This window comes from Fusarium flagelliforme, assembly GCF_020744385.1.
Source record: "Fusarium flagelliforme strain FIESC 12 MPI-CAGE-AA-0113 chromosome Unknown B0J16scaffold_3, whole genome shotgun sequence".
Taxonomy (NCBI): Eukaryota; Fungi; Ascomycota; class Sordariomycetes; order Hypocreales; family Nectriaceae; genus Fusarium; species Fusarium flagelliforme.
Genome location: NW_025763505.1, coordinates 2,926,953 through 2,949,115, shown reverse-complemented (window position 1 = coordinate 2,949,115; position 22,163 = coordinate 2,926,953). Strand labels below are relative to the sequence as shown.

The 22,163-nt window shown below is 50.8% G+C and overlaps 9 protein-coding genes across 9 annotated transcripts; 4 read left to right on the top strand and 5 right to left on the bottom strand.

The window, feature by feature from the left end:
• The first annotated feature begins 726 nt into the window (after window positions 1-726).
• B0J16DRAFT_302556 (P-loop containing nucleoside triphosphate hydrolase protein) lies at window positions 727-2,960 on the top strand. Its single transcript, XM_046124636.1, has 3 exons — window positions 727-1,419; window positions 1,471-2,457; window positions 2,524-2,960. The coding sequence occupies exons 1-3, from the start codon at window positions 911-913 to the stop codon at window positions 2,552-2,554; spliced, it is 1,527 nt and encodes a 508-aa protein (XP_045984838.1). The 5' UTR covers window positions 727-910; the 3' UTR covers window positions 2,555-2,960.
• Window positions 2,961-3,403: 443 nt separating this feature from the next.
• On the bottom strand, window positions 3,404-4,771 carry B0J16DRAFT_104286 (uncharacterized protein). The gene is made up of 4 exons (XM_046121318.1): window positions 4,527-4,771; window positions 4,066-4,470; window positions 3,705-3,998; window positions 3,404-3,649 (listed from the first exon to the last, which is right to left on the bottom strand). Exons 1-4 carry the CDS (start codon window positions 4,594-4,596, stop codon window positions 3,597-3,599), a joined length of 822 nt encoding a protein of 273 aa, XP_045984837.1. The 5' UTR covers window positions 4,597-4,771; the 3' UTR covers window positions 3,404-3,596.
• A 935-nt stretch (window positions 4,772-5,706) lies between these two features.
• On the top strand, window positions 5,707-8,307 carry B0J16DRAFT_338365 (Nsp1-like C-terminal region-domain-containing protein). The gene is made up of 2 exons (XM_046127443.1): window positions 5,707-7,918; window positions 7,976-8,307. The coding sequence occupies exons 1-2, from the start codon at window positions 5,936-5,938 to the stop codon at window positions 8,162-8,164; spliced, it is 2,172 nt and encodes a 723-aa protein (XP_045984836.1). The 5' UTR covers window positions 5,707-5,935; the 3' UTR covers window positions 8,165-8,307.
• An 81-nt stretch (window positions 8,308-8,388) lies between these two features.
• B0J16DRAFT_104058 (mitochondrial ATPase inhibitor, IATP-domain-containing protein) lies at window positions 8,389-9,131 on the bottom strand. The gene is made up of 4 exons (XM_046121316.1): window positions 9,128-9,131; window positions 8,819-9,057; window positions 8,633-8,764; window positions 8,389-8,558 (listed from the first exon to the last, which is right to left on the bottom strand). The coding sequence occupies exons 2-4, from the start codon at window positions 8,932-8,934 to the stop codon at window positions 8,519-8,521; spliced, it is 288 nt and encodes a 95-aa protein (XP_045984835.1). The 5' UTR covers window positions 8,935-9,057; window positions 9,128-9,131; the 3' UTR covers window positions 8,389-8,518.
• Window positions 9,132-11,916: 2,785 nt separating this feature from the next.
• On the top strand, window positions 11,917-12,959 carry B0J16DRAFT_318564 (14-3-3 domain-containing protein; the record flags this gene model as incomplete). Its single annotated transcript, XM_046125462.1, has 5 exons — window positions 11,917-11,977; window positions 12,045-12,351; window positions 12,408-12,649; window positions 12,698-12,777; window positions 12,831-12,959. 5 exons carry the CDS (start codon window positions 11,917-11,919, stop codon window positions 12,957-12,959), a joined length of 819 nt encoding a protein of 272 aa, XP_045984834.1.
• Window positions 12,960-13,101: 142 nt separating this feature from the next.
• On the bottom strand, window positions 13,102-14,070 carry B0J16DRAFT_104102 (Diphthamide biosynthesis protein 4). The gene has a single exon (XM_046121317.1). The coding sequence runs from the start codon at window positions 14,002-14,004 to the stop codon at window positions 13,429-13,431; it is 576 nt and encodes a 191-aa protein (XP_045984833.1). The 5' UTR covers window positions 14,005-14,070; the 3' UTR covers window positions 13,102-13,428.
• A 194-nt stretch (window positions 14,071-14,264) lies between these two features.
• B0J16DRAFT_413339 (uncharacterized protein) lies at window positions 14,265-15,102 on the bottom strand. Its single transcript, XM_046133369.1, has 3 exons — window positions 14,638-15,102; window positions 14,488-14,548; window positions 14,265-14,419 (listed from the first exon to the last, which is right to left on the bottom strand). Exons 1-3 carry the CDS (start codon window positions 15,015-15,017, stop codon window positions 14,384-14,386), a joined length of 477 nt encoding a protein of 158 aa, XP_045984832.1. The 5' UTR covers window positions 15,018-15,102; the 3' UTR covers window positions 14,265-14,383.
• Window positions 15,103-15,622: 520 nt separating this feature from the next.
• Window positions 15,623-18,047, top strand: B0J16DRAFT_338355 (Pre-mRNA-splicing ATP-dependent RNA helicase PRP28). The gene has a single exon (XM_046127442.1). It carries the CDS (start codon window positions 15,750-15,752, stop codon window positions 17,919-17,921), a length of 2,172 nt encoding a protein of 723 aa, XP_045984831.1. The 5' UTR covers window positions 15,623-15,749; the 3' UTR covers window positions 17,922-18,047.
• Window positions 18,048-22,000, bottom strand: B0J16DRAFT_284801 (tRNA synthetases class I-domain-containing protein). The gene is made up of 6 exons (XM_046124033.1): window positions 21,701-22,000; window positions 21,463-21,630; window positions 20,944-21,405; window positions 20,717-20,887; window positions 18,622-20,664; window positions 18,048-18,570 (listed from the first exon to the last, which is right to left on the bottom strand). Exons 1-6 carry the CDS (start codon window positions 21,729-21,731, stop codon window positions 18,164-18,166), a joined length of 3,282 nt encoding a protein of 1,093 aa, XP_045984830.1. The 5' UTR covers window positions 21,732-22,000; the 3' UTR covers window positions 18,048-18,163.
• Window positions 22,001-22,163: the final 163 nt, after the last annotated feature.

Below are 22,163 nucleotides of genomic sequence, written 5' to 3'. Positions count from 1 at the left end.
ACTGGATATTATCCCCTCTTCTTGGCATTCTGTCAGCAAGCGGCGAGGCTTATCACCAACGCAAAAGCTCTGTGCCTTATTTCTCTAGCACGTGGATGATGCACAATCAAGAAGAAAGCTGGTAAATATTGACTAGAACGAATACCGAACAATTGATTGCAAACACCTTCGTTATCATCAGACGTGGCTAGGCCGTTACTATATGAATGCTTCAGAGCCGAAGTTGGTCCACCAGTACTAAATTAGAGAAGATGACAATCTTGAACGACACCAGCAGGGTTCTTAACAGTGCCTCATCAATGCGTACATTCCATAAGCTACATACAGAGGCAGGCATCATGATTTCTGAAGCCTGGAGTAGCTCTTTCTTTTTGAATAGAACATATCCCATATGGAAATGATCTGGGCTTACCCCGTAGAAGATCAGACTTCCTGCACTTGAGGATGGATTGGTATAGTGACGAATTTATTCTCTTCCATCGAGACCGTTGCAATGCATAAGCTTGCTTATCTCATATCCAAGTTACCCTCAAGACAACACTCGGCTTTCAACATCACGGAGCTCACATTTGATCAGAGGGTACAGAGTCTCAAATAAAAGCCGAAGCTCATCCGAAGGAGGGGCATTCGGTGCTTATCAGCTTATCGGTCCGTGATAGGCTTAGCGTAAGAGTCATAGCCCATTTCGACAGACTGCACACGAGGAATTTTGCCATCATCAAGGCGAAATACGTAAAATCTTGGCCCTTGACGACCTCAACTTCGAGAACAACTCGCGAAATCCTTGATTTCTGGATTGTAATTTTTCCCCGATCCAGACGACCGATTTCTCGACTCGAAACCGCCCTTCCGTTGCTTCACGACCGAAAAACCACATCTGAAATACCGCCTTAATTGCCCCGCCTTCATCATGTCTGCCAACGGCGACCCCAGAATCGACGACATCGAGTCCGAGTCTGACGGAGAGTCTGTCGGCCACAACGAGGCTGCTGACGAGATCCCTCTCAAGTCAGCTCTCAAGAACTCCAACCCAGCTATTGCCGAGCCCGCCGCTCAAAGACCTCCGCTGCCCCCCCAAACCGACCCCAAAGACCTCGATGTCGCCAGCTTGACTCCTTTGACACCCGAGATTATCGCTCGACAAGCGACTATCAACATTGGTACCATCGGTCACGTCGCTCACGGAAAGTCCACCGTCGTCAAGGCCATCTCTGGTGTTCAGACCGTTCGATTCAAGAACGAGCTGATTCGAAACATTACCATTAAGTTGGGTTACGCCAACGCCAAGATCTACAAGTGTGATAACCAGGCATGCCCTCGACCTGGCTGCTACCGAAGTTACAAGAGTGAGAAGGAGGTCGACCCTCCCTGTGAACGAGATGGATGTGGCGGTACCTACAGACTATTGAGACACGTCTCGTAAGTTGAAAACCGAAACCTCCCGTAGGAGGTGATTGCTGACAGTATCAGATTTGTCGATTGCCCTGGTCACGATATTCTCATGAGCACTATGTTGTCAGGAGCTGCTGTCATGGACGCTGCCCTTCTCCTTATCGCCGGTAACGAATCTTGCCCCCAGCCTCAGACCTCCGAGCATTTGGCTGCCATTGAGATCATGAAGCTCGACAAGATCATCATTCTCCAAAACAAGGTCGATCTTATGCGGGAAGAGGCTGCTCAGCAGCACTACCAGTCCATCCTCAAGTTCATCCGAGGAACCGTTGCTGGCAAGTCCCCAGTTATTCCCATTTCTGCCCAGCTCAAGTTCAACATCGATGCCGTCAACGAGGCCATCGTCAACACCATCCCTGTCCCTCCTAGAGACTTCAGCATTGACCCTCACATGATTGTCATTCGATCATTCGATGTCAACAAGCCCGGTTCCGAGATCGATGAGCTCAAGGGTGGTGTTGCTGGTGGTTCTATCCTCCATGGTGTCGTCAAGTTGGGTGATGAGATTGAGATCCGACCTGGTATCGTTGCCCGAGACGAAAGCGGCGCCCTCAAGTGCACTCCCATCTTCAGCCGAGTCGTTTCGCTCAACTCTGAGGCCAACGACCTTAAGTACGCTGTTCCTGGTGGTCTCATTGGTGTCGGTACCCGAATCGACCCTACGCTTTGCCGAGCCGATCGTCTTGTTGGTTTCGTCCTGGGTCTCAAGGGCCGTCTGCCCGAGATCTACAGCGAGATCGAGGTTAACTTCTACCTCCTCCGTCGTCTTCTCGGTGTCAGGACTGCCGATGGAAAGCAAGCCAAGGTTGCCAAGCTCGCCAAGAACGAGGTTATCATGGTCAACATTGGTTCCACCTCTACCGGTGCCAAGGTTGCCGCTATCAAGAACGATGCTGCTAAGCTTGTCTTGACCAGCCCTGCCTGTACCAACATCGGCGAGAAGGTTGCCCTGAGCCGACGTATCGAGAAGCATTGGCGTCTTATTGGTTGGGCCACCATTGCTGCGTAAGTTACTTCCCCTTAAATATTCCCATCACCTAAGAGAACATCTCGGCTAACTATTTCTAACAGTGGTGTGACACTCGAGCCTAGCACTTCCTAAACGATCATGTAGAAACGAAACAATTGAAACCCTTCTCGCAGGACTTTTCAGCTGCGTGATATGCCGAGCTCGAGAACGCCAAGTTTTGAAGAACAGAGCCCTCGAAGGCAACTTGAGTAGAAGGTTGGCGCTGGACCAGGCATGGTGTTAAAAGTGGTCTTTTTTCGGGAGCATGGGGGCGAGGGAAAAGGGGGTTATAGAAATGTCCTGGTCAACATGCCTCAAGCACTTGTGGTTGCGACTAGTGGACAAGCTGTGTAGTTGCGCTGTAAATGCATCAAGGGGTTACATCAACCTCACAGGGGAAGAGCAAAAGTTTTCGCCAAGTGGTCATAGCAGGAAATGAAGAGATCATCATGACCAAACCTCCAAGAATTATATTACAATATCTATTTGCGAACTTTGCGCGCGTGTTTGACCAAGTTTTCTATAACCCCTTCGAACGCTTCCCTGTCGCCAATCTTTTCGTCTGTCCTCTTTTTCCAATACTCCAGCGCCTCTTTCGCCGCTTCTTCCAGGCCTTCCAGCTTGGCGATGTGAGCTTTGAGTTCGTCATCGGTCATACCATCAAGAGCTTCGTCCGTAGTTTGGCAGAGGTGACGAGCAGCCACGAGATCCAGCTCTGGCTGCGGCGGTGGCCCACGACGCTTCCTTGACGATGCAGAAGGCTTTCCTTGAGTGTCAACTGACGTAGATGAGTTGTTGCCCTCACCCTGCCGTAACCGTGAGACAGATCTAGAATCTGTAGAATTTCGAGGAGAAAGTCCAGGAACATTCAGTGAGGGGAGAACAAGCTTCTTTTGCTTGGAGGCGGGCAGAATCTCATCCAGATCAACAGGGACACCCAACGAGACGAGGAAGAGGCGGCGTGTACGAGAGCGGATCCAGTCGGGAGGGGCAAGGGGCGGGGGCGCAACAAGTTGAGACCAAAGAGATGCTGATCGTGGCGTAAAGAACACTGAGTCTTTTGATAGAGGAGGGAATTGGGGGAGGTCGAGCTCTTCCGGGGGGAACAGCGTAGCGAGGAAGGGCTCCAATGCATTCATGACCCCTTCTGCATCAACGCCGTCAAAGTCGGGTATGGGCTGGAAAATGGTTAGTGGCTAAACGCCCATACATTTCTGAGAATAACTTACAAATGGCAATGTGGATTGCGGCGCGGGTTGCGAAGCAGCAACAGGCGCTGGAGTTTCTGCTTCCTGGAATCCATCCTCAAAGTCGTCGAAATCGTCATCCTCATTACCCTCTTCAAAGTCGTCAAAGTCATCGCCAAACTCATCATCGTCATTGGCTTCGTTATCGTCATCATCTTGTTCCATGTCGTCATTTCCGACATCACCGTCACTGTCACCATTTTGCAAGGGAGCAGCTAGAGCTCCAGGCTCTTCGGAAGGTTCATCTTGTAACTTCGTGTTTGTAGGATCGGGGGAGGGTGTTGAATTGTCTACGCGAGCAAGTTTCAGCGGTCAATGAACATTCTTGTGATTTTTAGGACTTTGCTACTCCCGTACCAGAATTGCTTTCCACATTTGTGCTCTCGCCCTGAATCTCCTTGACCTGCCCATCAGAACCCACGAGAATATCTGGGGAAGCATCCGCCTTGCGCTTCTCCTCGTACTGGACGGAGTGCGATCGGCTTCTGGCCCCAGGTGCCTCCTCTACGACGGTTGTGGGAGGGTTGACTTCGGGGGTCGAGAGGGCATCGTCGGATGTGGCTGTTTCTGGTGCAATTGCGATCTCGTCAGGCTGAGCATCTTGTCCTCGCAAGTCGTACGCTTGAGTTCCGGGAACCTCGCCGTGCGAAGGTTGGTCGTCGACCTTCTCGACCCGGGTTTTGGGAATTGGTGAACTGATCTTGGGGCTTCCGGAACCAGACGCAGCATCCGTAAACTGGTCATCGGACTCGGACTCCTCAGCTACATCGTGTCAGCAAAGGTGTACGGGCGATACGGGTATCAGGTAGTCCTCATACCAAGTTCGCGGGCTCCGGGATCCTCGACAGGAGCGCCCTTGGGAGGCTCAAGCTTCTCGGCGTCTGTCATGATGACGAAAGTCGGATAGAATTGGTGCTTTGAGCTCTACAGCATGCGGTATTGATAATCGGAGCTGAGCAGGAGGGAATCGTGGGAGCCTGTTCGGGGTGGTAAGTGTGTTACGAGCGCCTATCAAGTAAAGAGCACGCAAGGCAATGCCGATACTATCAGCACAGCAGATTCAATAACTTTGTCTATGTCAATATGGTTGTACAGTACGTATGAAAGGAGTTCAGTCAGGACTCTTGAAGTTGGTCTGGTCTGGTCTGGAGCTCTGTCTAGTGGGCAAGTACCATCACGTGGGGCTTTGCGCGGCTCATCCATTCACACTTGGCATTTTTGAGTTATCCCTGCATCAGTTTAGTCTAGAACACGACAGGGACGCCGAATTTGGGTAGGATGGTACAACTCGTGCGAGAATACTTGGCAGGGTACTACATTAGTATAGGCTGTCGTGAGACTAGATGAAACCTGGAAGAGACGATGGCATAGTAAAAGTGCGATTCTTACAGAGTTTTCTTTCTTGATATTGTACATGAGTGTATGATCCGAATCCCTTAGCTCAGAATACATATGCCGCTTACACTTGAATACTACCAGGTCAATGGCACTTAAACTGGGTAAAACTTACATGTTATTAGAGGCACTCTATCTGAAGGCCTATTGTGCCCCAATCCTCCTATCCTATGTGTATTCTCTTATGTTGTCGGACATTGTCTCATGCCATCTTGATAGTCTTTTAAATTCATCTCGCGACTCCGTAAGTTGATTTACGGTATCTAAGTATTAACTAGTCGTTTTGCTTTATGATGACTAACTGAAGTAGGTATCTACAAATAGGTAGCTATTGCTGGTATTCAGGGCAATACTTCGAATTGGTGCTATATTGATCGCTGTAAATCTATCGCTACCCTGATCAGAAATGTGTCTCGTGAGTTTCATTTGTCCAGTCATTCATATGTTTAATACCGCGTGATGAACTTGATATTCGTCTTCATCGAGATCGCTACACTCAGCTCAAAGTAGCACCGTCTTAAACGGAGCCTGAAACTGTGTCTAAAGGTAGCTTAGCTTATGCACGGTTCAGATTGACGGTGTGCTCACCTCAAAACGCGTCTCCACAAAAAAAGCTCCCAAGCGCTATGGACCAGCCTTCAATAAATCCGTTGCCATCAACGACCATACTCTCGCATCTCGACTATCGCAGTCATCTCATCCCAGGTCTCGCTTTTGGCCATCGGGAAACATCAACTCCGACGTCTTGAATCTCATTGAAGTCGGCTCAGAAATACCATACCCGACAATTCTTCCGATTCGAGCCAGCTGATTCTCGACCCTGACCCCCAAAATGTCGTTCAGCTTCGGAAACACAAGCTCTTCGGGCGCATCGAACAACAACACGACATCGACTGCGCCAGCTTCTGGCAACCTCTTTGGAGCTGCTACTGGGAGCCCCGGCTTCTCGTTCGGCTCGATCGGTGGTTCCGCCGCCGGTAACAACTCGACACCTACCGCCAACACTACAAGCAACTTGTTCGGTGGTCAACAAAGCGGCGCAACAGCTCAGAAGCCCGCTGGAAGTCTGTTTGGCGGCGGTGCGGCCGCGAACAATACCTCTACTACACCCTCCTCCAGCGGTATCTTCGGCGGAGGCGGCTCTACTACTCCTGCGACAGGCGGCCTTTTTGGAGGAGGTGCCTCTACCACGCCTGCAGCAACTACAGCTCCTTCTAGCGGTGGAATGTTTGGCGGCGGCGGCACCACTACGGCGCCTGCGTCTGGAGGGCTATTTGGAAACGCAGGAAACAACACAAGCAAGCCTGCAAGCAACCTCTTCGGAGGTGGTGGCTCCTCTGCCGCTGCTGGTAGCACCGGTGGTCTGTTTGGTCAGAACAATGCCAACCAGACTTCAACTGCCACCACCACAGCTCCTTCAACGTCAGGTTTGTTCGGTAATGCTGCTGCTGGCGCTGCTACTCCTGCCAAGCCTACCTTTTCTTTGCCGTCGACCACCCCAGCTGGAGCACCCCCTACCGATGCCGCAAAGCCTGCCGGTGGATTGTTTGGCAACACAGGTGCACAAGCCTCCACTGGATCCTCTGGGCTATTTGGCAACGCAACGAAGCCAGCAACGACCACCGCATCTTCTGCTCAGCCTAGCACGACGGCTTCAGCAACGCCTGGTGGTCTTTTTGGCGGCGGAGCTCAGTCTGGGAGCAGCACTCCTGCCGGAGGTCTTTTCGGAGCTAAGCCAGCAGCTGCACCTTCTCCTGCTCCTGCTGCTGGTGGCTTGTTCGGCGCAAAGGCTGAGGGAGCTGCCCCTGCTGCCGCATCACAAGGAAGCTCAGCCCCTTCTACAACTGCGACATCTTTGTTCGGTGCTAAGCCTGCAGCCCCAGCGACTTCGACAGCAGGCTCAGCCCCAGCTGGTGGCCTCTTTGGCGGCGGCGCAACAACTTCCACTGCATCTGGAAGCTCTACCACCGCCACAGCCGGGGGACTGTTCGGTGCTAAGCCTGCGACCACCACGACTTCTGCTGCAACTCCTGCTGCGACTACAACTGCTGGCGGTCTTTTTGGCGGCGCTCCTAAGCCTTCTACTGAAACACCCACGACAAAGCCAGCTGGCGGGTTATTCGGCGCTCCTGCTAGCAGCCAAGCAGCAGGCTCGACAGCTGCTACCACTGCTACCACTGGCGCATCAACGACCACTTCTGCTCCAGCAACGGGCTCTACTCCTGCCCCAGCCAGCAGTTTGTTCGGTGCGAAGCCAGCCACAGACGCCAGCAAGGACGCGGCTAAGCCTGCGACTACCAGCACCACTCCCGGTCCCCTAGGCGCCTCTACGACTGGCCCAACATCCCAGATGGCCCGCCTCAAGAATAAGACTATGGAAGACATTGTGACAAGATGGGCATCCGATCTTTCCAAGTATCAGAAAGAATTTAAGGAGCAAGCTACTACCGTGTCTACTTGGGACAGAAGCCTTGTAGAGAATGGCGAGAAGATCCAGAAGCTCTACCTCGATACGTTTGAAGCCGAGCGAGCGAGCCACGAAATTGAGCGACAACTTGCTGCTGTCGAGAGTCAGCAAGATGAGCTTGAGGCATGGTTGGACCGGTATGAGTCCGAGGTTCAAGACATGTTCGCCAAACAGCTTGGCCCTGGTGAACAGCTGGCTGGGCCTGACCAGGAACGTGAGCGTACTTATAAGCTGGCAGAGAAGCTCACACAACAGTTGGATGAGAAGTCGCGTGATCTGTCCAAGATGGTTAAGGAAATCAACGACATCTCTGGTACATTGAACAAGGGTGCTAAACCCGAGGACCCTGTAAGTCGCATACCGTTTCTACAACAAAGACTCAACTTTGCTAATATTTTATTACAGCTAAGCCAAATCGTCCGGGTCCTCAACGGCCACTTGACACAGCTGCAGTGGATTGATGCTAATGCCTCGTCACTACAAGCCAAGGTGGCAGCTGCTCAGAAATCAAGCAGCAACCTGGGAAGCCACTATGCTGGCTCGGATAATGATGCGGCGGAGAGCTTCTATCGCTCATACATGGGACGGCGATGAAGAAAAGGGTTGTAATTATTGATTGGAGTTCTAGGCAAGGGATCAGGTAATTCTCTATCGAAGATGAAATACGAAAGAAAGCATGCGTAGCCATGGGTATGGTCAATAATTAGTCTGCAGGAATGGCCTGGGACTTGAAGCTTGGGAAGTGCAAATGTGCCAATGTTCTTGTACACTAGTTTAGACTATGGAAAAGTCAAGCTCTGAATGAATTGCGATTTCATGCCGAGTTCTTTCAATTGATAATTGTAACACCCCCTGTGATCTTGGCGAGCCGCGTTGGATCTCGCTGAATTCCGGTAACTCCCCCTCACGCTTTACCTGACCTATCCGGTAATCCGTAGTCGCAGTTGTTTAGTGCTGCTCGCCGCCCTGCTCCTTGGTGATCTCATCACTGTAAGGAATTAAAGTCAGTGTTTCGCTCGAATCGGATGCTAGAGCATCACAGATGATGGTTGAGTAACATACATGTGCTTGGAGAGACGGTCAAGGTGCTGCTGCTGCTCTTGGAGCTTCTTCTTGAGCTCAATGAGCTTCTCCTTTTCACGCTGGCGGATAGCGTAGTCCTCGCTAGCCTTCTCACGTCGCTGGAAAGCATCACTAGAAACGCAATGGTTAGAATGGCTCAATTGGAATTGCAGCTTTGAAACTCACCCGCCTCCGGAAGCGCGGGGAGCTCCAGTAGCACCCTCGGACATGACGCGAGGAGTGGTAGAGAAGCATCGAATGGGCCGGAAGGCGGCCGTCTGGCGAAAAGATGTGCGAAGCATGGTTGCGATGTGTGTCCAATTACTCGTTGTTGCTTGCTGGAAACAGAAGATGGATTGATTTGAGGATCGTGGTTTGTTTTGTAGCCGATGACGTTGCCGTGCTGGTGGGAGAGCCGAGATGATCTGACGACAGTGACAGTGAGCTTCTGGGTCGGGCTAAGCGTTGTACTTCAGCTCCGAAATAGGCCTATACTTAGAGATCGCCCTAGATTCAGGTGATTGGTAGGTACTCCCCTAACGATGGTGGACCGGTGGCGGTAAATCCCGGCCGGTTCCGTATGGAAGCTCGGATCTGGCTGATGGTCAGCCAACCTTTCAAGACATCAGAATTCAGTAGCTGGGGTCGAGATCTTGGCTCCAGGATGCCTGGCAAAGGGAATCTACCCTGTATTCATTACAATGTCATTTCTTTTATGCGTCTTACTCAATTTCCACAGCACTGTTATCTCCTTTCTTGAACTTTACGAACACAACAAAGTCACATGTAATGGTGCCTGTACATGACATCAGAGCTCTTTATGAAGTGGGGTCAATCCAGGCACTGAATCCTGGTTATGAGGAGACATGGCTTTTTGGGAACAACAAACGAGGTCGCCTTGTGAAGAGTGAGCTGAGCTATCCTCAGCTACTATCACTGTAAAGCATCATGTGGCGCACAATTTATAGTCAGTATTTATCGGATCAGACTTACATATCAGGTTATGCAACGGTTTACACTGAAGCTTATAGCATTCCTGGTGGGTCAAGAGTCCCGTCTCTTAGACCGAGCCCGTTAAAAGGGCAACGACAATGATTTCTGAGCCTAATATGAACAAAGGTATAATCCTGGCTACCTAACAGAACAATAGCTTGTGATTTATATCCATTGATCATGTGGCACATCCTGGCCACGAGTGTGGCAGAAACTGGCGTTGCAAGGGTAGGTTGGCAACAGTCATGTTGTAGATTGTGCCTTGGTACAGTCGGAAGCTTGAGTAACTTCATTCGTGTCTCGCAAAACAGAACAACTCAAGCAAGCAGGACCAGAACGTACATAGTTGAGTCGTCCTCGCCTACCTAAACCCAGTTTTATACAACCTGAAACCATCGTGAGGCACTGGTCATTAGCAGGCTTATGGCAGTCTTATTATAGAATGCAAAGCATAATAGTTATTTAAAAAAGAAGCCAAATCAAACACAGGGACAACTCTATGCAATGGCGTCTCCTGGAACCAACGATAGAAATCGTGAATGATGGTTCCTGTCGCACATTGAAGTTTCGTGTCGGCACTTGTGTGGCTGTTCCGAGTACACCAATAGCCCGCCTACCTGGCACTGACAGGACAAAGGAGGTCGCATGATGACGATGATGACATTTGACACCTTGGACCCCTCTTTCTTTAGGTTGTTGGTAGGAAAGAAGCCTAATCTAATGCCAAAACCGCCTGTGGCTCGGCCGTTGAGTTGTCTCTTGGTGAGATAAACGGCGTCGTGTCTCGTTCTTGACCAGATTCGAGTTGATTCCTATACAGTAAGACAGCTGGGATAGGGCCACAGTCAAGGCATGGTACATGGAGATTCTGCAGGGACTATACGATCAGGGCGTGAAGCAATGACGATGCGAGGCAAGGCAAACCAGGTACTGTACTGGAGAGCAGCGATAAAGAAAGGTACCATGGAGATCTGCCATGGATTCATCCACGTGAGACCTTAATAGAACCTCATTACAGTTGGCAACTTAGAGCGAGTGATGGATAAAGAATGCGTTGATTGGTGGTTAAGCATGAATTAGAAGTAATCAATCCACTGTAGTTCCAGGGCACAGCTCATCATCATCCGCTGGCTCACGGCCCAGTGGGGTGGAGCGGGGGGTACCTTGGGCAGCCCAGGCCAGGGGAGTTACGGTATCCAAGAGTGGGGCAGCCCGACACTGCACTGGCACTGACACTGATTGTCAATTGGTAGTGACCATCAGAGGTGCCCCTTCCAAAGGTCGATCCAATATCGCTGAGAGCTTTCGTCACCCAAAAGCTGCCCATTGCCCAGCCCAGTCCAGCCCAGTTCAGTCCAATCCCCAACAACACTCCCCCGTCTCCCGTCAATCTTACCAGCTCGCTGTTCACTCAGTTCCGTCCCGCAAAACCAAAAGCCACTTCTTTTTTTCATCCCTCTACTACTCTACTCTTGGCCTTTCATTCCGTTCGCCATCCACCATCTATCTTTCCTTCATCTGAAAGCTTCTTCTCAGCTGAATTTCGTTACTTCCTTCCCCTTTCCTTTAAACAACCTTTCTAAACCAACTTCCACGACTCTAGGTACGTTTACACCGCTTCACCCTTTCTGCTTCCAATATACCCTTCTGGTATTCTTTTGCTTCAAAAAGAGTCCTGTTCATCACGGCAATACTCTCTTTTGTGTTGTTGTTTGATTGTGCTTTGTTGTGTCCTTTCCCCTCTGTCGTCATTACCCCCCCTCAAAAGCGAAACGAACACGCACCCGTTATTCCCCCTTGGATCCTCTTTGGGCGTTATCACCACCACGAATAAGCGATAGCCGCATTCTCTCTACTGTCGACGATATCAGATACGAAATACAAGGATATCTCGCCCATCACCGCTTCGTTGCTCGTCGCTACTGCTGTTGTCTGTTCTCAGGAGGCCGTCGTCTCAGAAACCCCCTCCGCCACTGACAGCCCAAGAGCGGGGAGCCTCACCGAATCGTCGCCGCCCGCTCTAGCCACGCACTAGGCGCGCAACCGCTCTCCCTGTTTATCGCTTAAGACGATCCATCGACTTATCGCCCCTCGCCCACTTCGCAGCTTCATTCATCATTCCACTATTGTCCCTGAGCAACAACTACACGAATTTGCGATTCCACGATTCTTTTACACGTCCATTTGCGCCTGCCTCTGCACATACCGCCTCCAACTTTTATCTTGTCTGACAAGCTTGAACACCCCCTTTACTGACTCACCTCCTACCACAGTCGCCAAATACCGCCAAAATGGGCCACGAAGATGCTGTCTACCTTGCCAAGCTCGCCGAGCAGGCCGAGCGATATGAGGGTATGTTCCTGCATTCGATCTCATGTATTCCTTGCGCGCTAACAAAGGGCGCGCGCGCCTATCGCAGAGATGGTTGAGAACATGAAGATTGTCGCCGGTGAGGACCGAGATCTCACCGTCGAGGAGCGAAACCTTCTCTCCGTTGCCTACAAGAACGTCATTGGCGCCCGCCGTGCCTCCTGGCGCATAGTCACCTCCATCGAGCAGAAGGAGGAGTCAAAGGGCAACTCTTCTCAGGTTACCCTTATCAAGGAGTACCGACAGAAGATCGAGGCGGAGCTTGCCAAGATCTGCGAGGATATCCTCGAGGTCCTTGACCAGCACCTGATCCCTTCTGCCAAGTCTGGCGAGTCCAAGGTTTTCTACCACAAGATGTAGGCGCAAATCCACCAGGATCCATTCCAAAAACTGTTATTAACCAGGTATGCAGGAAGGGTGACTACCACCGTTACCTCGCCGAGTTCGCTATTGGCGACCGCCGCAAGGACTCTGCCGACAAGTCCCTCGAGGCCTACAAGGCTGCTACTGAGGTTGCCCAGACTGAGCTTCCTCCCACCCACCCCATCCGCCTTGGTCTCGCCCTCAACTTCTCCGTTTTCTACTACGAGATCCTTAACGCTCCTGATCAGGCTTGCCACCTGGCCAAGCAGGCTTTCGATGATGCTATTGCCGGTACGTCTCGCGGAACATTCACCGTTGATTTGCAACTCGCTAACCCAGAACCTACAGAGCTTGACACTCTGAGCGAGGAGAGCTACAAGGACTCTACGCTGATTATGCAACTGCTTCGCGACAACCTTGTAAGACTCTCAGATTGATGCCATGAGTATGACGGCAGCTAACACGATAACAGACCCTCTGGACCTCTTCCGAGGCCGAGACCTCCGCTGCTGGTCAGGGCGAGGCTCCCAAGGAGGACGCCCCCGCGGCTGCCACCACCGAGGAGCCTGCTCCCCAGGCTGAGGAGCCCAAGGCCGAGTAAGGAATCGTCGAGTATGTTTTGTCTATGCAGGTGTCGGGCGGACTGGTGTCTACGGAGTGGACGGAAGACCTCGTTTTTGATCAAGAGCTTCGGCATCGTTTCGGTACACAGACAAGCGCCATGGAGGGGCTGACTTTTACACCAACGGGCTAGCAAGGAGAGTCTGGAAAAGGGCAAATTTACGCTCTGCTTCCAGATTGTTAATGCGTTGGCCGTCTGGACAATAAAAATACTAAAATTACTTTCAATACACGACGATACATGATTAGTGATGACTTGAAGGTTTGTGTATGCTGTGTAGATCCCCAGGTCTGAGTCAAGGTCAGCTCGGTCTGAGAGGTGTTGAAGTCACCAATCAGGTTGAACCTAGATTTCGTTATCGTGTGCGGACGAAGTGCCAGTCTCTTAGCACACTGTGATACTCTGGTCAAACTCTCGAAGCTCATGATCGCTGGGAAAGTCTCTTATGTCAACTTGTCTTTTTGTGGGTATTATCTGAATGTTTTGTGTCGTCCTCCTCTTCCTCTTCATCATCCATAACAGCAAAATGAACCCGTAACCATAAGCTACAGTCAAGGCAGCCAACCACGAGCTCACCCTCATCGCTCACTTCCTCCAAGTCAGCCTCACGAAATTCATAGCTGTGCTCATTGCCACAACGACAAGGTCGATACCAGCACTCCTGATCCTCGTCGAAAGCTAGATCATCAAGATCGACATTTTCGACGCCGGTTTGGAAAGAGCCATCCCGGCCAGCAGCCGCAGTCGGGCGAGACACTCGTAGAGCAGCGTCGTAGGCTGAACGGGAAGAAGGACTGGAGAGGATGTTGAGTGCAGTGGTGATTTGGTCAACAGTGTAGAAGACTGATGATGAGTCTGCGTTTGCGACCTTATCTGGGTGGTTGCGGAGGAGAGCCCGGTGATAGGCGCGCTTTATGAGAGGTGCAGAGTCATGTTGTGTGTCTAGTAGAGCAGGCGTGATGTTGAGAACTTGATAATGCGTTGCTGTGTCTGCCGATATGGGTGCATACTGAGAAGATGCCATGTCGTTTCTCTGTCCTTTACGAAGGGTACTTGGAGTATCAAAGTCTGGTTATCTGAAAAGTCGAAGGCTTCATCTTTGTGCATCACGTGATAAGGTTAGGACTCTAAGATCTAACTTCGTGTGAAGTTCACAAGTATTGTAAGCCCATTGTGGCAGAAGTTGAGGTTAAACTTTGTTGGGAATTAGGTGTGCTATGCTTCTTAAGGCAGGGTTGCTTATTTGATACGTAGATGGTTTTGCATATCACAATTGGAAGTTGAGTCTTGGTTGGTCCGTGGCAAGTCTTTGACAAGACCATTGTAGATATTCTTGTATGTAAAAATACACGGGTAAATGTACAGGTGCGTGAAAGTAGTCATTCCATCTGTCGTCTTCTTGTTTATTTGGGGAACTTGGTCCATCCGTATTTGCCCACCTATCGAGTAACGTTAGCAATGTAGGCTCGAAACGTGTGGTATATAGCTTGGGTTGGATAAAACTTACCCTCTTCCAGCGCTTGATGAGACTGGGCATCTCCAGCATGGCTTTTCTCCTTGTTTCCATCCTGTGGTGTCGTTAGCCATTGTTCTCCCATCTCCCATTGTAGAGCATAGCCCGTATGTAGCCAATGCTACAGCAAGACAGCCGACGTACTTTGCAATCATGTGTCGTTCATGGATGTGACCCTTGACCTTCTGTCCCACACCAGTACCCTTGACTCTCAAGCCATGCTCGACCCGATGAGCCAGCTGGTATTCGGTAGCCTTTCGTGTGTCGGGCAGCAAATCCTCAACACCGTTCTCACGAGCCATCTTGACCAGCTCAGCCTGGCGGCGCTGGGAGTACACAGGATCCTGCCATTTCCCTGTCACGGGGTGCTTGTAGAAGCGGAAAGGGTTCGGTCTCTCCTCCTGGTATCGAGTCTGGGGTGCGTTTTCGGGAAGGATGGCGGCGGGGGGATATCGGGCAAAGAAGCGCTGCAGAGGAGCGGGCAGCGACTTTGCGAGGCCGATGAACTGCGTTGTTGAGGCCATGATGTTTTGCTGTGGCGAAGGCCTGTCAATTCGAGCGCCCCGGAAAGAGGAGGAATAATCACGAACTCGAAGCTCTTCAATCACCAAGGCTGTCGTCTAGTGTCGGGTGGTCTTGAGTTTTACTGTGGATCTTCCGCAACGGTGTGCTTTGATTGGATAGAAAGGTAGTGGCATTTCAGCCTTGTCGATGAACATCAACAACCAGTCATCACTCTATTAGTGAGGCTTATTATATGATTTCAAAATATATGACCAGTAAGTAATATGGTAGATATGTTATTGACTATCCTGAAAGATAGGATATTTGAAGGGAAACACGCTACTAACTTGGACTATAGGAAGTGGAATGTCATGAGCACTTATAAGTTCCTCATGATATATTTTGCCTATCAACTTCTTTAACTACAGTGCAAGAACTGGAAGGAGTTATACATTGCAAAATAAAAGATGTTTGTTTGTTCTCGCCGACTCCAAACGTAGGGATCAAATGTTCCGCAACGCAGGACGTCGGAATATTGAATGCATGGCCAATCGGAAGAAGCTCTCATCCAGCCACAACAGCCACACTAGCCACAAACATCTAGCCTTCTCTACCCAGCGTTCAAGTCATCTCAAACAGGCACTCATTGCCAAAACTTATAGAATAGTTGCCCGAAATTTTATTTTTTTACCTGTGGGAAAAGCTTGCCGAGGAATATTGAAGGTCTCTCCCTTTAGATCTACGTCGCCAAAATGCCTCTCGATATCGAAGAGCTGTTGCGCAAAAAGAAGGCAGCTGACGCCGCCGCCGCGAAACCCCGATTTATTCCAAAGGCAGAACGAGAGCGACTAGCAGCTGAGAAAGCAAAGAAAGAAGAAGACGACAAGAAGCGCAAAGCTTTCGAAGACGAGCAGAAAAGAAAAGATGAAGAACAGAAATGGAAATCAAATGGTTCATCAAGACCTAACGATGCAAATGGATCTTCGCGCGTACCTACCGGTCCCAGATCTATGAACGATGGGCGAGACGACCGAGATCGAGATAGAGATCGCGATCGCGACCAAGGCCGTGGAAGAGGACGAGGAAAGGATAGAAAAGGCGACAAACAAGGAGTGCCTGTCGATAAGCAATCTGCAGAGGACATCGAAGCTACCCTTCTACGATCTCGATACCTTGGCCCCCAAGTAAATCAGCAATCCAACTTTTCTGCAAAGAAGAAGCGAATGCGAACGACGGAGAAGAAGTTCAATTTTGAATGGGACGCAGATGAAGATACATCTCGCGACAACGACCCCCTATACGACCGAAATACTGCTCTTGGCCACAATGGATCATTTGCTGGTATCGGTGGCGAGTTCGATGATGGCGCTGAAGAACGAGCGCGCAAACGAGCGAGAGCGATCGAGGAAAGAGACCCAGAAAATGGCAAAGAGAGAGCAAGGGGCTTCATGGAGGACTTCGAGCGAGCACGCGACAAGGCAAGACAGCGAGCTGATCGAAGAGGACTGGGTAAGCATTGGTCTGAGAAGTCGCTGGATGATATGCGCGAAAGAGATTGGCGCATCTTCAAGGAAGACTTTGGTATCGCTACCAAGGGCGGCATGATTCCCAACCCCATGCGCAATTGGCACGAGTCGAGTCTGCCGAAACGCTTACTCAACATCATCGACGATGTCGGATACAAGGAGCCCTCGCCCATTCAACGAGCCGCTATCCCTATTGCTCTACAAGCTCGTGATCTTATCGGTGTTGCCGTCACTGGTTCTGGAAAGACAGCTGCGTTCCTTTTACCGCTACTTGTTTACATCTCCGATTTACCGCCCCTGGATGAAATCAACAAGAACGATGGTCCCTATGCTCTCATCATGGCCCCTACTCGAGAACTGGTTCAGCAAATTGAAACCGAAGCCAGGAAATTCGCAGGTCCTCTAGGTTTCCGTGTTGTGAGTATTGTTGGTGGTCACCAAATTGAAGAGCAAGCATACAACCTGCGTGACGGTGCCGAAATTGTCGTCGCCACACCAGGTCGTCTACTAGATTGTATTGAGCGCCGACTGCTTGTCCTGTCACAATGTTGTTACGTTATCATGGATGAAGCCGATCGTATGATTGATCTTGGTTTCGAGGAATCGGTCAACAAGATTCTTGACGCACTACCAGTCACAAACGAGAAGCCGGATACTGAGGAAGCAGAAGATGCACAGATGATGCAGCGTTACTTAGGTGGCAGAGATCGTTACAGGCAGACTATGATGTACACGGCCACCATGCCGCCTCTTGTGGAGAGAATTGCAAAGAAGTATCTCCGTCGCCCGGCCATTGTCACCATCGGTAACGCAGGCGAGGCCGTTGACACAGTTGAGCAACGTGTCGAGTTTATTTCCGGCGAAGACCGTCGCAAGAAGAGACTTCAGGAGATTCTCGCCTCAGGTGCCTTTAGACCACCCATCATTGTCTTCGTCAACATCAAGCGAAACTGTGACGCGGTTGCTCGAGACATCAAGCAAATGGGCTGGTCTGCTGTTACACTGCACGGTTCAAAGACCCAAGAACAGCGAGAGGCAGCCCTCCTCTCTGTGCGCGAGGGCCACACACAAGTTCTTGTGGCGACAGATCTTGCAGGTCGTGGTATCGATGTACCCGACGTTTCTCTCGTAGTCAACTTTAACATGGCTACGAGCATCGAGAGCTACACCCATCGTATCGGTCGTACAGGTCGTGCTGGCAAGAGTGGTGTGGCCATTACGTTCCTGGGTCCAGAGGATACTGACACCATGTACGATCTCAAACAGATCCTCAGCAAGAGCTCCATCTCCAAGGTTCCTGAGGAATTGAGAAGACACGAGGCCGCTCAATCAAAGCCGGTTCGTGGTGCAAAGAAAGACAAGGATGAAGGGTCTGGAAAGGGAAATTGGCAGCATTAAAAGGCGTGTGCATATTGGTCCGATATTATGACAAAAGCATAGTTTGGGGTAATTATAATAGTGGGTTTCATGATATTGCATCAAATCGTGACTGAATGAGCAAAATCACGCTTAAAACAGGATACTGTAGTGTAAACTTAATCATGAAATTGTCATTTTCGCATCTCGTACTTTTCTACATCTAGAAGTGGTACACTGACTCAGCCCATATCTCCTAGTAAGCTTTTTATCTTGAATGACTTCTACTCCAACTTCAGCTGCTCGAACTGCTTGATTGTCTCCTCAAAACTGTTCAGCTCCTGCTTGGCATCGGCCAGCTTCTTCTCGTCTGTCTCTCGGACAGCATCTGAAACCTTCTCAAGGTAATTGGGGTCCTTGAGGATCTTCTCCTGCTTCTGGATGTTGCCCTTAGCCTTGTCGAGTTTCTTCTGAGCCTTGGCGATCTCGGCGTCGAGATCAACACGGCCCTTGACATGAAGGAAGACAGAAGCATCAGTGGAGACGGGGTAGGCGACACAACCAGCAGGTCGACCAGCATCGGGGCCGAGGACCTGAACTCCCTTAATGCCCTTACCACTCAAAGACTTGATTGAAGATGCCTGCTCCTCAACGGTAGCCAAAGAGGTGGCGTTGTTGGCCTGGATAATGACTGCAATATATTAGTATTTAGCATTACATTTAGCAACGGTTTTGTGCTTACCTTCAGCCTCATCCTTGAGGGCATACTCGGCCATCAATGATCGAGCAGCCTTAGAGCAGCCGAGAACGAGCTCGTAAGCACGCTCAGACTCGGGGTCGTCCAGCTTCTCTTGGTAGGTAGGGTACTTGGCGATCATGATTGACTTGGTCTGGTCCTCAGGTCGTCGGGGCATACGCTGCCACATCTCCTCAGTGATGAAGGGCATGAAGGGGTGGATCATGGTAAGGGCGGCATCGAGAGCGGTGTAGAGGGTCTGCATAGCAGACTCACGCTCAGACTCGGTGCCGTCACGGATGATGCCCTTGGAGTTCTCAATGTAGACATCGCACAGCTCGTTGTACCAGTATCGGTAGATGATTTGACTCGACTTGGAGAACTCACGGTCCTCAATAGCACGGTTGATCTCCTTGGCAGCGCTGTTCATCTTGTGAAGAATCCATCGCTCAGCAAGTGTCTCGCCACGGGCAATACCTGATTTGGAAGGAGTGAAGCCCTGGGGAAGACTTCCCAAGACGTACTTGGTAGCCTGGAAAATCTTGTTACAGAACTTGCGGTATGCGTGGATAACCTTGACATCCAGGTTGATGTCGGTGCCACCAGTGGTAGCGTTGATCATGGTGAAACGCACAGCATCGGCACCACACTGGGGAATACCGTCAGGGAAGGCAGTCTTCTGGTACTTGGTGGCCTTGGCGACCTCGTTAGGATGCAGGTTACCCTGAGTGAGCTTGTCGTGGAGTGTCTGAAGCTTGACACCCGCGATAACGTCGAGGGGATCGACGACGTTACCCAGACTCTTGCTCATCTTGCGACCCTCGGAGTCACGGACAAGAACGTGGCAGTAGACCTCCTTGAAGGGGACCTTGCCAGTCAACTTGATACCGAAGAAGATCATTCTGGCAATCCAGAAGAAGAGAATATCCCAACCTGTCTCAAGGACATCTGTAGGGAAGAGATTCTCAAGATCATGTGTCTGGTTAGGCCAGCCCAGGGTGCTGAAGGGCCAGAGACCAGAAGAGAACCATGTGTCGAGAACGTCCTCATCTTGCTCAAGAGTGTAAGTCTTGCCTGGCAGGGCGGCCTTGGCCTTCTCCTCAGCCTCCTGTAGAGTTCGGCCGGCGAACCAAAGTTTCTCCTCAGGAATATCTCCAGCACCACCCTCAATATTAGCAAAGTAGACGGGGCATCGATGACCCCACCAGAGCTGTCGGCTGATACACCAGTCGTTAATGTCCTCGAGCCATCGGTAGTAGCTCTTCTCGGCATTCTCGGGTCGGATCTTGATGCTACCGTCTCGAACAGCAGCAATGGCAGGCTCGGCGAGCTCCTTCATGCGGACCCACCACTGTGGCTTCATGATCGGCTCGATAATGTCCTTTGACTTGTCGCACAGAGGAACAGTCATGGCGTTGTCCTTCTTTTCGACGTAGAGGCCCTTGGCCTTGAGGTCGTCTTGGATAGTGTAGCGAACGTCGAATCGTTTCTGGCCCTTGTAGGCACCGGCGTTCTCGTTCATGAGGCCGTCATCAGTCAGGATGTTAATGAACTCAAGGCCATGCTTCTGCCCAAGAGTAAAATCGTTGGGGTCGTGGGCGGGAGTGAGCTTGACAGCACCGGTACCGAACTCCCTGTCGACGTACTCGTCGGCGACGATAGGAAGCTTGCGACCCTCGATGAAGGGGTGGACGGCAGTCTTACCGACGAGATGCTTGTATCTGTCGTCCTCAGGGTGAACAGCGATACCGGTATCGCCCAGCATAGTCTCAATACGAGTGGTAGCAACCTCAATGAGCTCATCGGATCCTTCGACAGGGTACTTGAAGTGGACGATAACACCGAACTCGACCTTCTTGTCGTATCCAGGGACATCGAGCAGGGTGCGGCCGGTCAGCTCCTTGTTGACGACTTCAAGGTTAGAAAGCGTAGTGTTGAGCTTGGTGCACCAGTTGACAAGTCGGTTGGCTCGGTAAATGGTGCCCTCCTCGTAGAGCCTGACCCAAGTCTCAACGACGGCAGCGGACAGGTTCTTGTCCATAGTGAAAGCTGGTCAAAGTTAGTGGCCTTTTCCTCTCATAGTTCATGGCTGTCTGTATACCCTCTCGGCTCCAGTCAAAAGATCCTCCCATTTTGGCTAGACTGTTGTTGATGCTCTTGTGGTAGTCTTCCTTCCATTGCCAAACAGTGTCGACAAACTTCTCACGGCCAAGATCACGTCGGGTTTTCTGTTCCTTTCTCCACAACATATTTTCTACGACGTTCTGTGTACCTTGCATTAAGGTTAGTTATCAAGTCGTACAGTTCAGATCAATACAAGTTCCATACTTATGCCTGCATGGTCGCAGCCAGGAAGCCACAGAGTGGTCTTGCCCTTCATTCGGTTCCATCGGATCATAAGATCCTGGAGAGAGTCACCAAGAGCGTGTCCCATGTGAAGGGCACCGGTGACGTTAGGAGGAGGGTGAACAATGACGAACTTTCCTTCGTCCTTGATACTTCCGTCAGGCTTGAATTCGGGCTTGAAGAAACCCTCCTTCTCCCACCAATCGTACCATGCGGACTCGACGGCAATAGGGTTGTAGGCCTTGAAATGGGGGTCATCGAACGATCGGATTCGCTTTTTCTCGCCCTTGGGAGTGTCCTCGACGTACTCGGGAATAGGCTCCTCCTCAGCCTTCTTCTCCTTAGGCTTCTTCTCTTTAGGAGCCTTGGGGGCGGCGGTGGCAGTCTTTTGCTTCTTTGCCTCGAACTTGGCCTGCTTCTCTGCCTTCTTTCGTTCCTTCTCCACTGCGGTATCAAGTTAGAGACCATGTTGTTTGTATGAGTTTGCGTTATTGCACATACATTCCTTCTCGGTCTTCACCTTGGGTGCGCCGCCGGCAGCTGCTGCTGCGCCAGCATCTTGACCGGAAGCATGGGCGTCAGTAGCAGATTGGGCAATTTCCTTCTTCTCATCGGCGGGGACGGCTGGAGGAGTGTTGGTGGCATCTTGGATGCCCTCACTGGCGCCGACTATGGGATATTATGGTTAGCTTTTTGAACAGGAAATTCGATATGGTTCATGCGATCGAGGAGTACATACTGGGGTTTCCCCTGCCGCTGTTGGTCGCCATGATTGCTCGCGTGGTTGTAAAGGGTCGTCCTGGGGAGATAGATCGCACCCGGAGTGCTCGAACCGCGAGTCTAAACGTTGTGCCGGAGATGACTGAATGAAGCCCGTTTCTTGAGGGCTTCAAGCAATGACCTGCACGTCGAATTTATATTAGTAGTGGTAGAGAGAGATTGAGTCACGCCTTCCTATGGCGGGGGATAACTTTTAGTGATGGAGGGGCAGAATGTGGCGCAGTTGGAAGGAACGAAGGTCCCACATCCAATAAGGCAGGCATAGATGTAACAGTATTGGAAAGCTTAAGCATCTATTAAAAATTAAATAAAAAGTAAGTCTCAGCTGACATTCTGTGACTCAAGAAATATATCCCGGCGAAACAGTCATTGTATTCCTCTAATGATATCAACGCATTTCTTTGACGAGAGAACGATACCGG

Coding starts and splice junctions, on each gene's coding strand:
- B0J16DRAFT_302556 (XM_046124636.1), top strand. CDS start 911: ATGTCTGCCAACGGCGACCCCAGAATCGACGACATCGAGTCCGAGTCT. Junction 1,420..1,470: donor AGACTATTGAGACACGTCTC/GTAAGTTGAAAA, acceptor TGACAGTATCAG/ATTTGTCGATTGCCCTGGTC. Junction 2,458..2,523: donor GGTTGGGCCACCATTGCTGC/GTAAGTTACTTC, acceptor TATTTCTAACAG/TGGTGTGACACTCGAGCCTA.
- B0J16DRAFT_104286 (XM_046121318.1), bottom strand. CDS start 4,596: ATGACAGACGCCGAGAAGCTTGAGCCTCCCAAGGGCGCTCCTGTCGAG. Junction 4,471..4,526: donor TCCCGGAGCCCGCGAACTTG/GTATGAGGACTA, acceptor GACACGATGTAG/CTGAGGAGTCCGAGTCCGAT. Junction 3,650..3,704: donor TTCGCAACCCGCGCCGCAAT/CCACATTGCCAT, acceptor TTAGCCACTAAC/CATTTTCCAGCCCATACCCG.
- B0J16DRAFT_338365 (XM_046127443.1), top strand. CDS start 5,936: ATGTCGTTCAGCTTCGGAAACACAAGCTCTTCGGGCGCATCGAACAAC. Junction 7,919..7,975: donor GTGCTAAACCCGAGGACCCT/GTAAGTCGCATA, acceptor ATTTTATTACAG/CTAAGCCAAATCGTCCGGGT.
- B0J16DRAFT_104058 (XM_046121316.1), bottom strand. CDS start 8,934: ATGCTTCGCACATCTTTTCGCCAGACGGCCGCCTTCCGGCCCATTCGA. Junction 8,765..8,818: donor CCCCGCGCTTCCGGAGGCGG/GTGAGTTTCAAA, acceptor TTGCGTTTCTAG/TGATGCTTTCCAGCGACGTG. Junction 8,559..8,632: donor GACCGTCTCTCCAAGCACAT/GTATGTTACTCA, acceptor AATTCCTTACAG/TGATGAGATCACCAAGGAGC.
- B0J16DRAFT_104102 (XM_046121317.1), bottom strand. CDS start 14,004: ATGGCATCTTCTCAGTATGCACCCATATCGGCAGACACAGCAACGCAT.
- B0J16DRAFT_413339 (XM_046133369.1), bottom strand. CDS start 15,017: ATGGCCTCAACAACGCAGTTCATCGGCCTCGCAAAGTCGCTGCCCGCT. Junction 14,549..14,637: donor GAACGACACATGATTGCAAA/GTACGTCGGCTG, acceptor ACGACACCACAG/GATGGAAACAAGGAGAAAAG. Junction 14,420..14,487: donor TCATCAAGCGCTGGAAGAGG/GTAAGTTTTATC, acceptor GTTACTCGATAG/GTGGGCAAATACGGATGGAC.
- B0J16DRAFT_338355 (XM_046127442.1), top strand. CDS start 15,750: ATGCCTCTCGATATCGAAGAGCTGTTGCGCAAAAAGAAGGCAGCTGAC.
- B0J16DRAFT_284801 (XM_046124033.1), bottom strand. CDS start 21,731: ATGGCGACCAACAGCGGCAGGGGAAACCCCA. Junction 21,631..21,700: donor CAGCGGCAGGGGAAACCCCA/GTATGTACTCCT, acceptor AATATCCCATAG/TCGGCGCCAGTGAGGGCATC. Junction 18,571..18,621: donor CCTCAAGGATGAGGCTGAAG/GTAAGCACAAAA, acceptor AATATATTGCAG/TCATTATCCAGGCCAACAAC.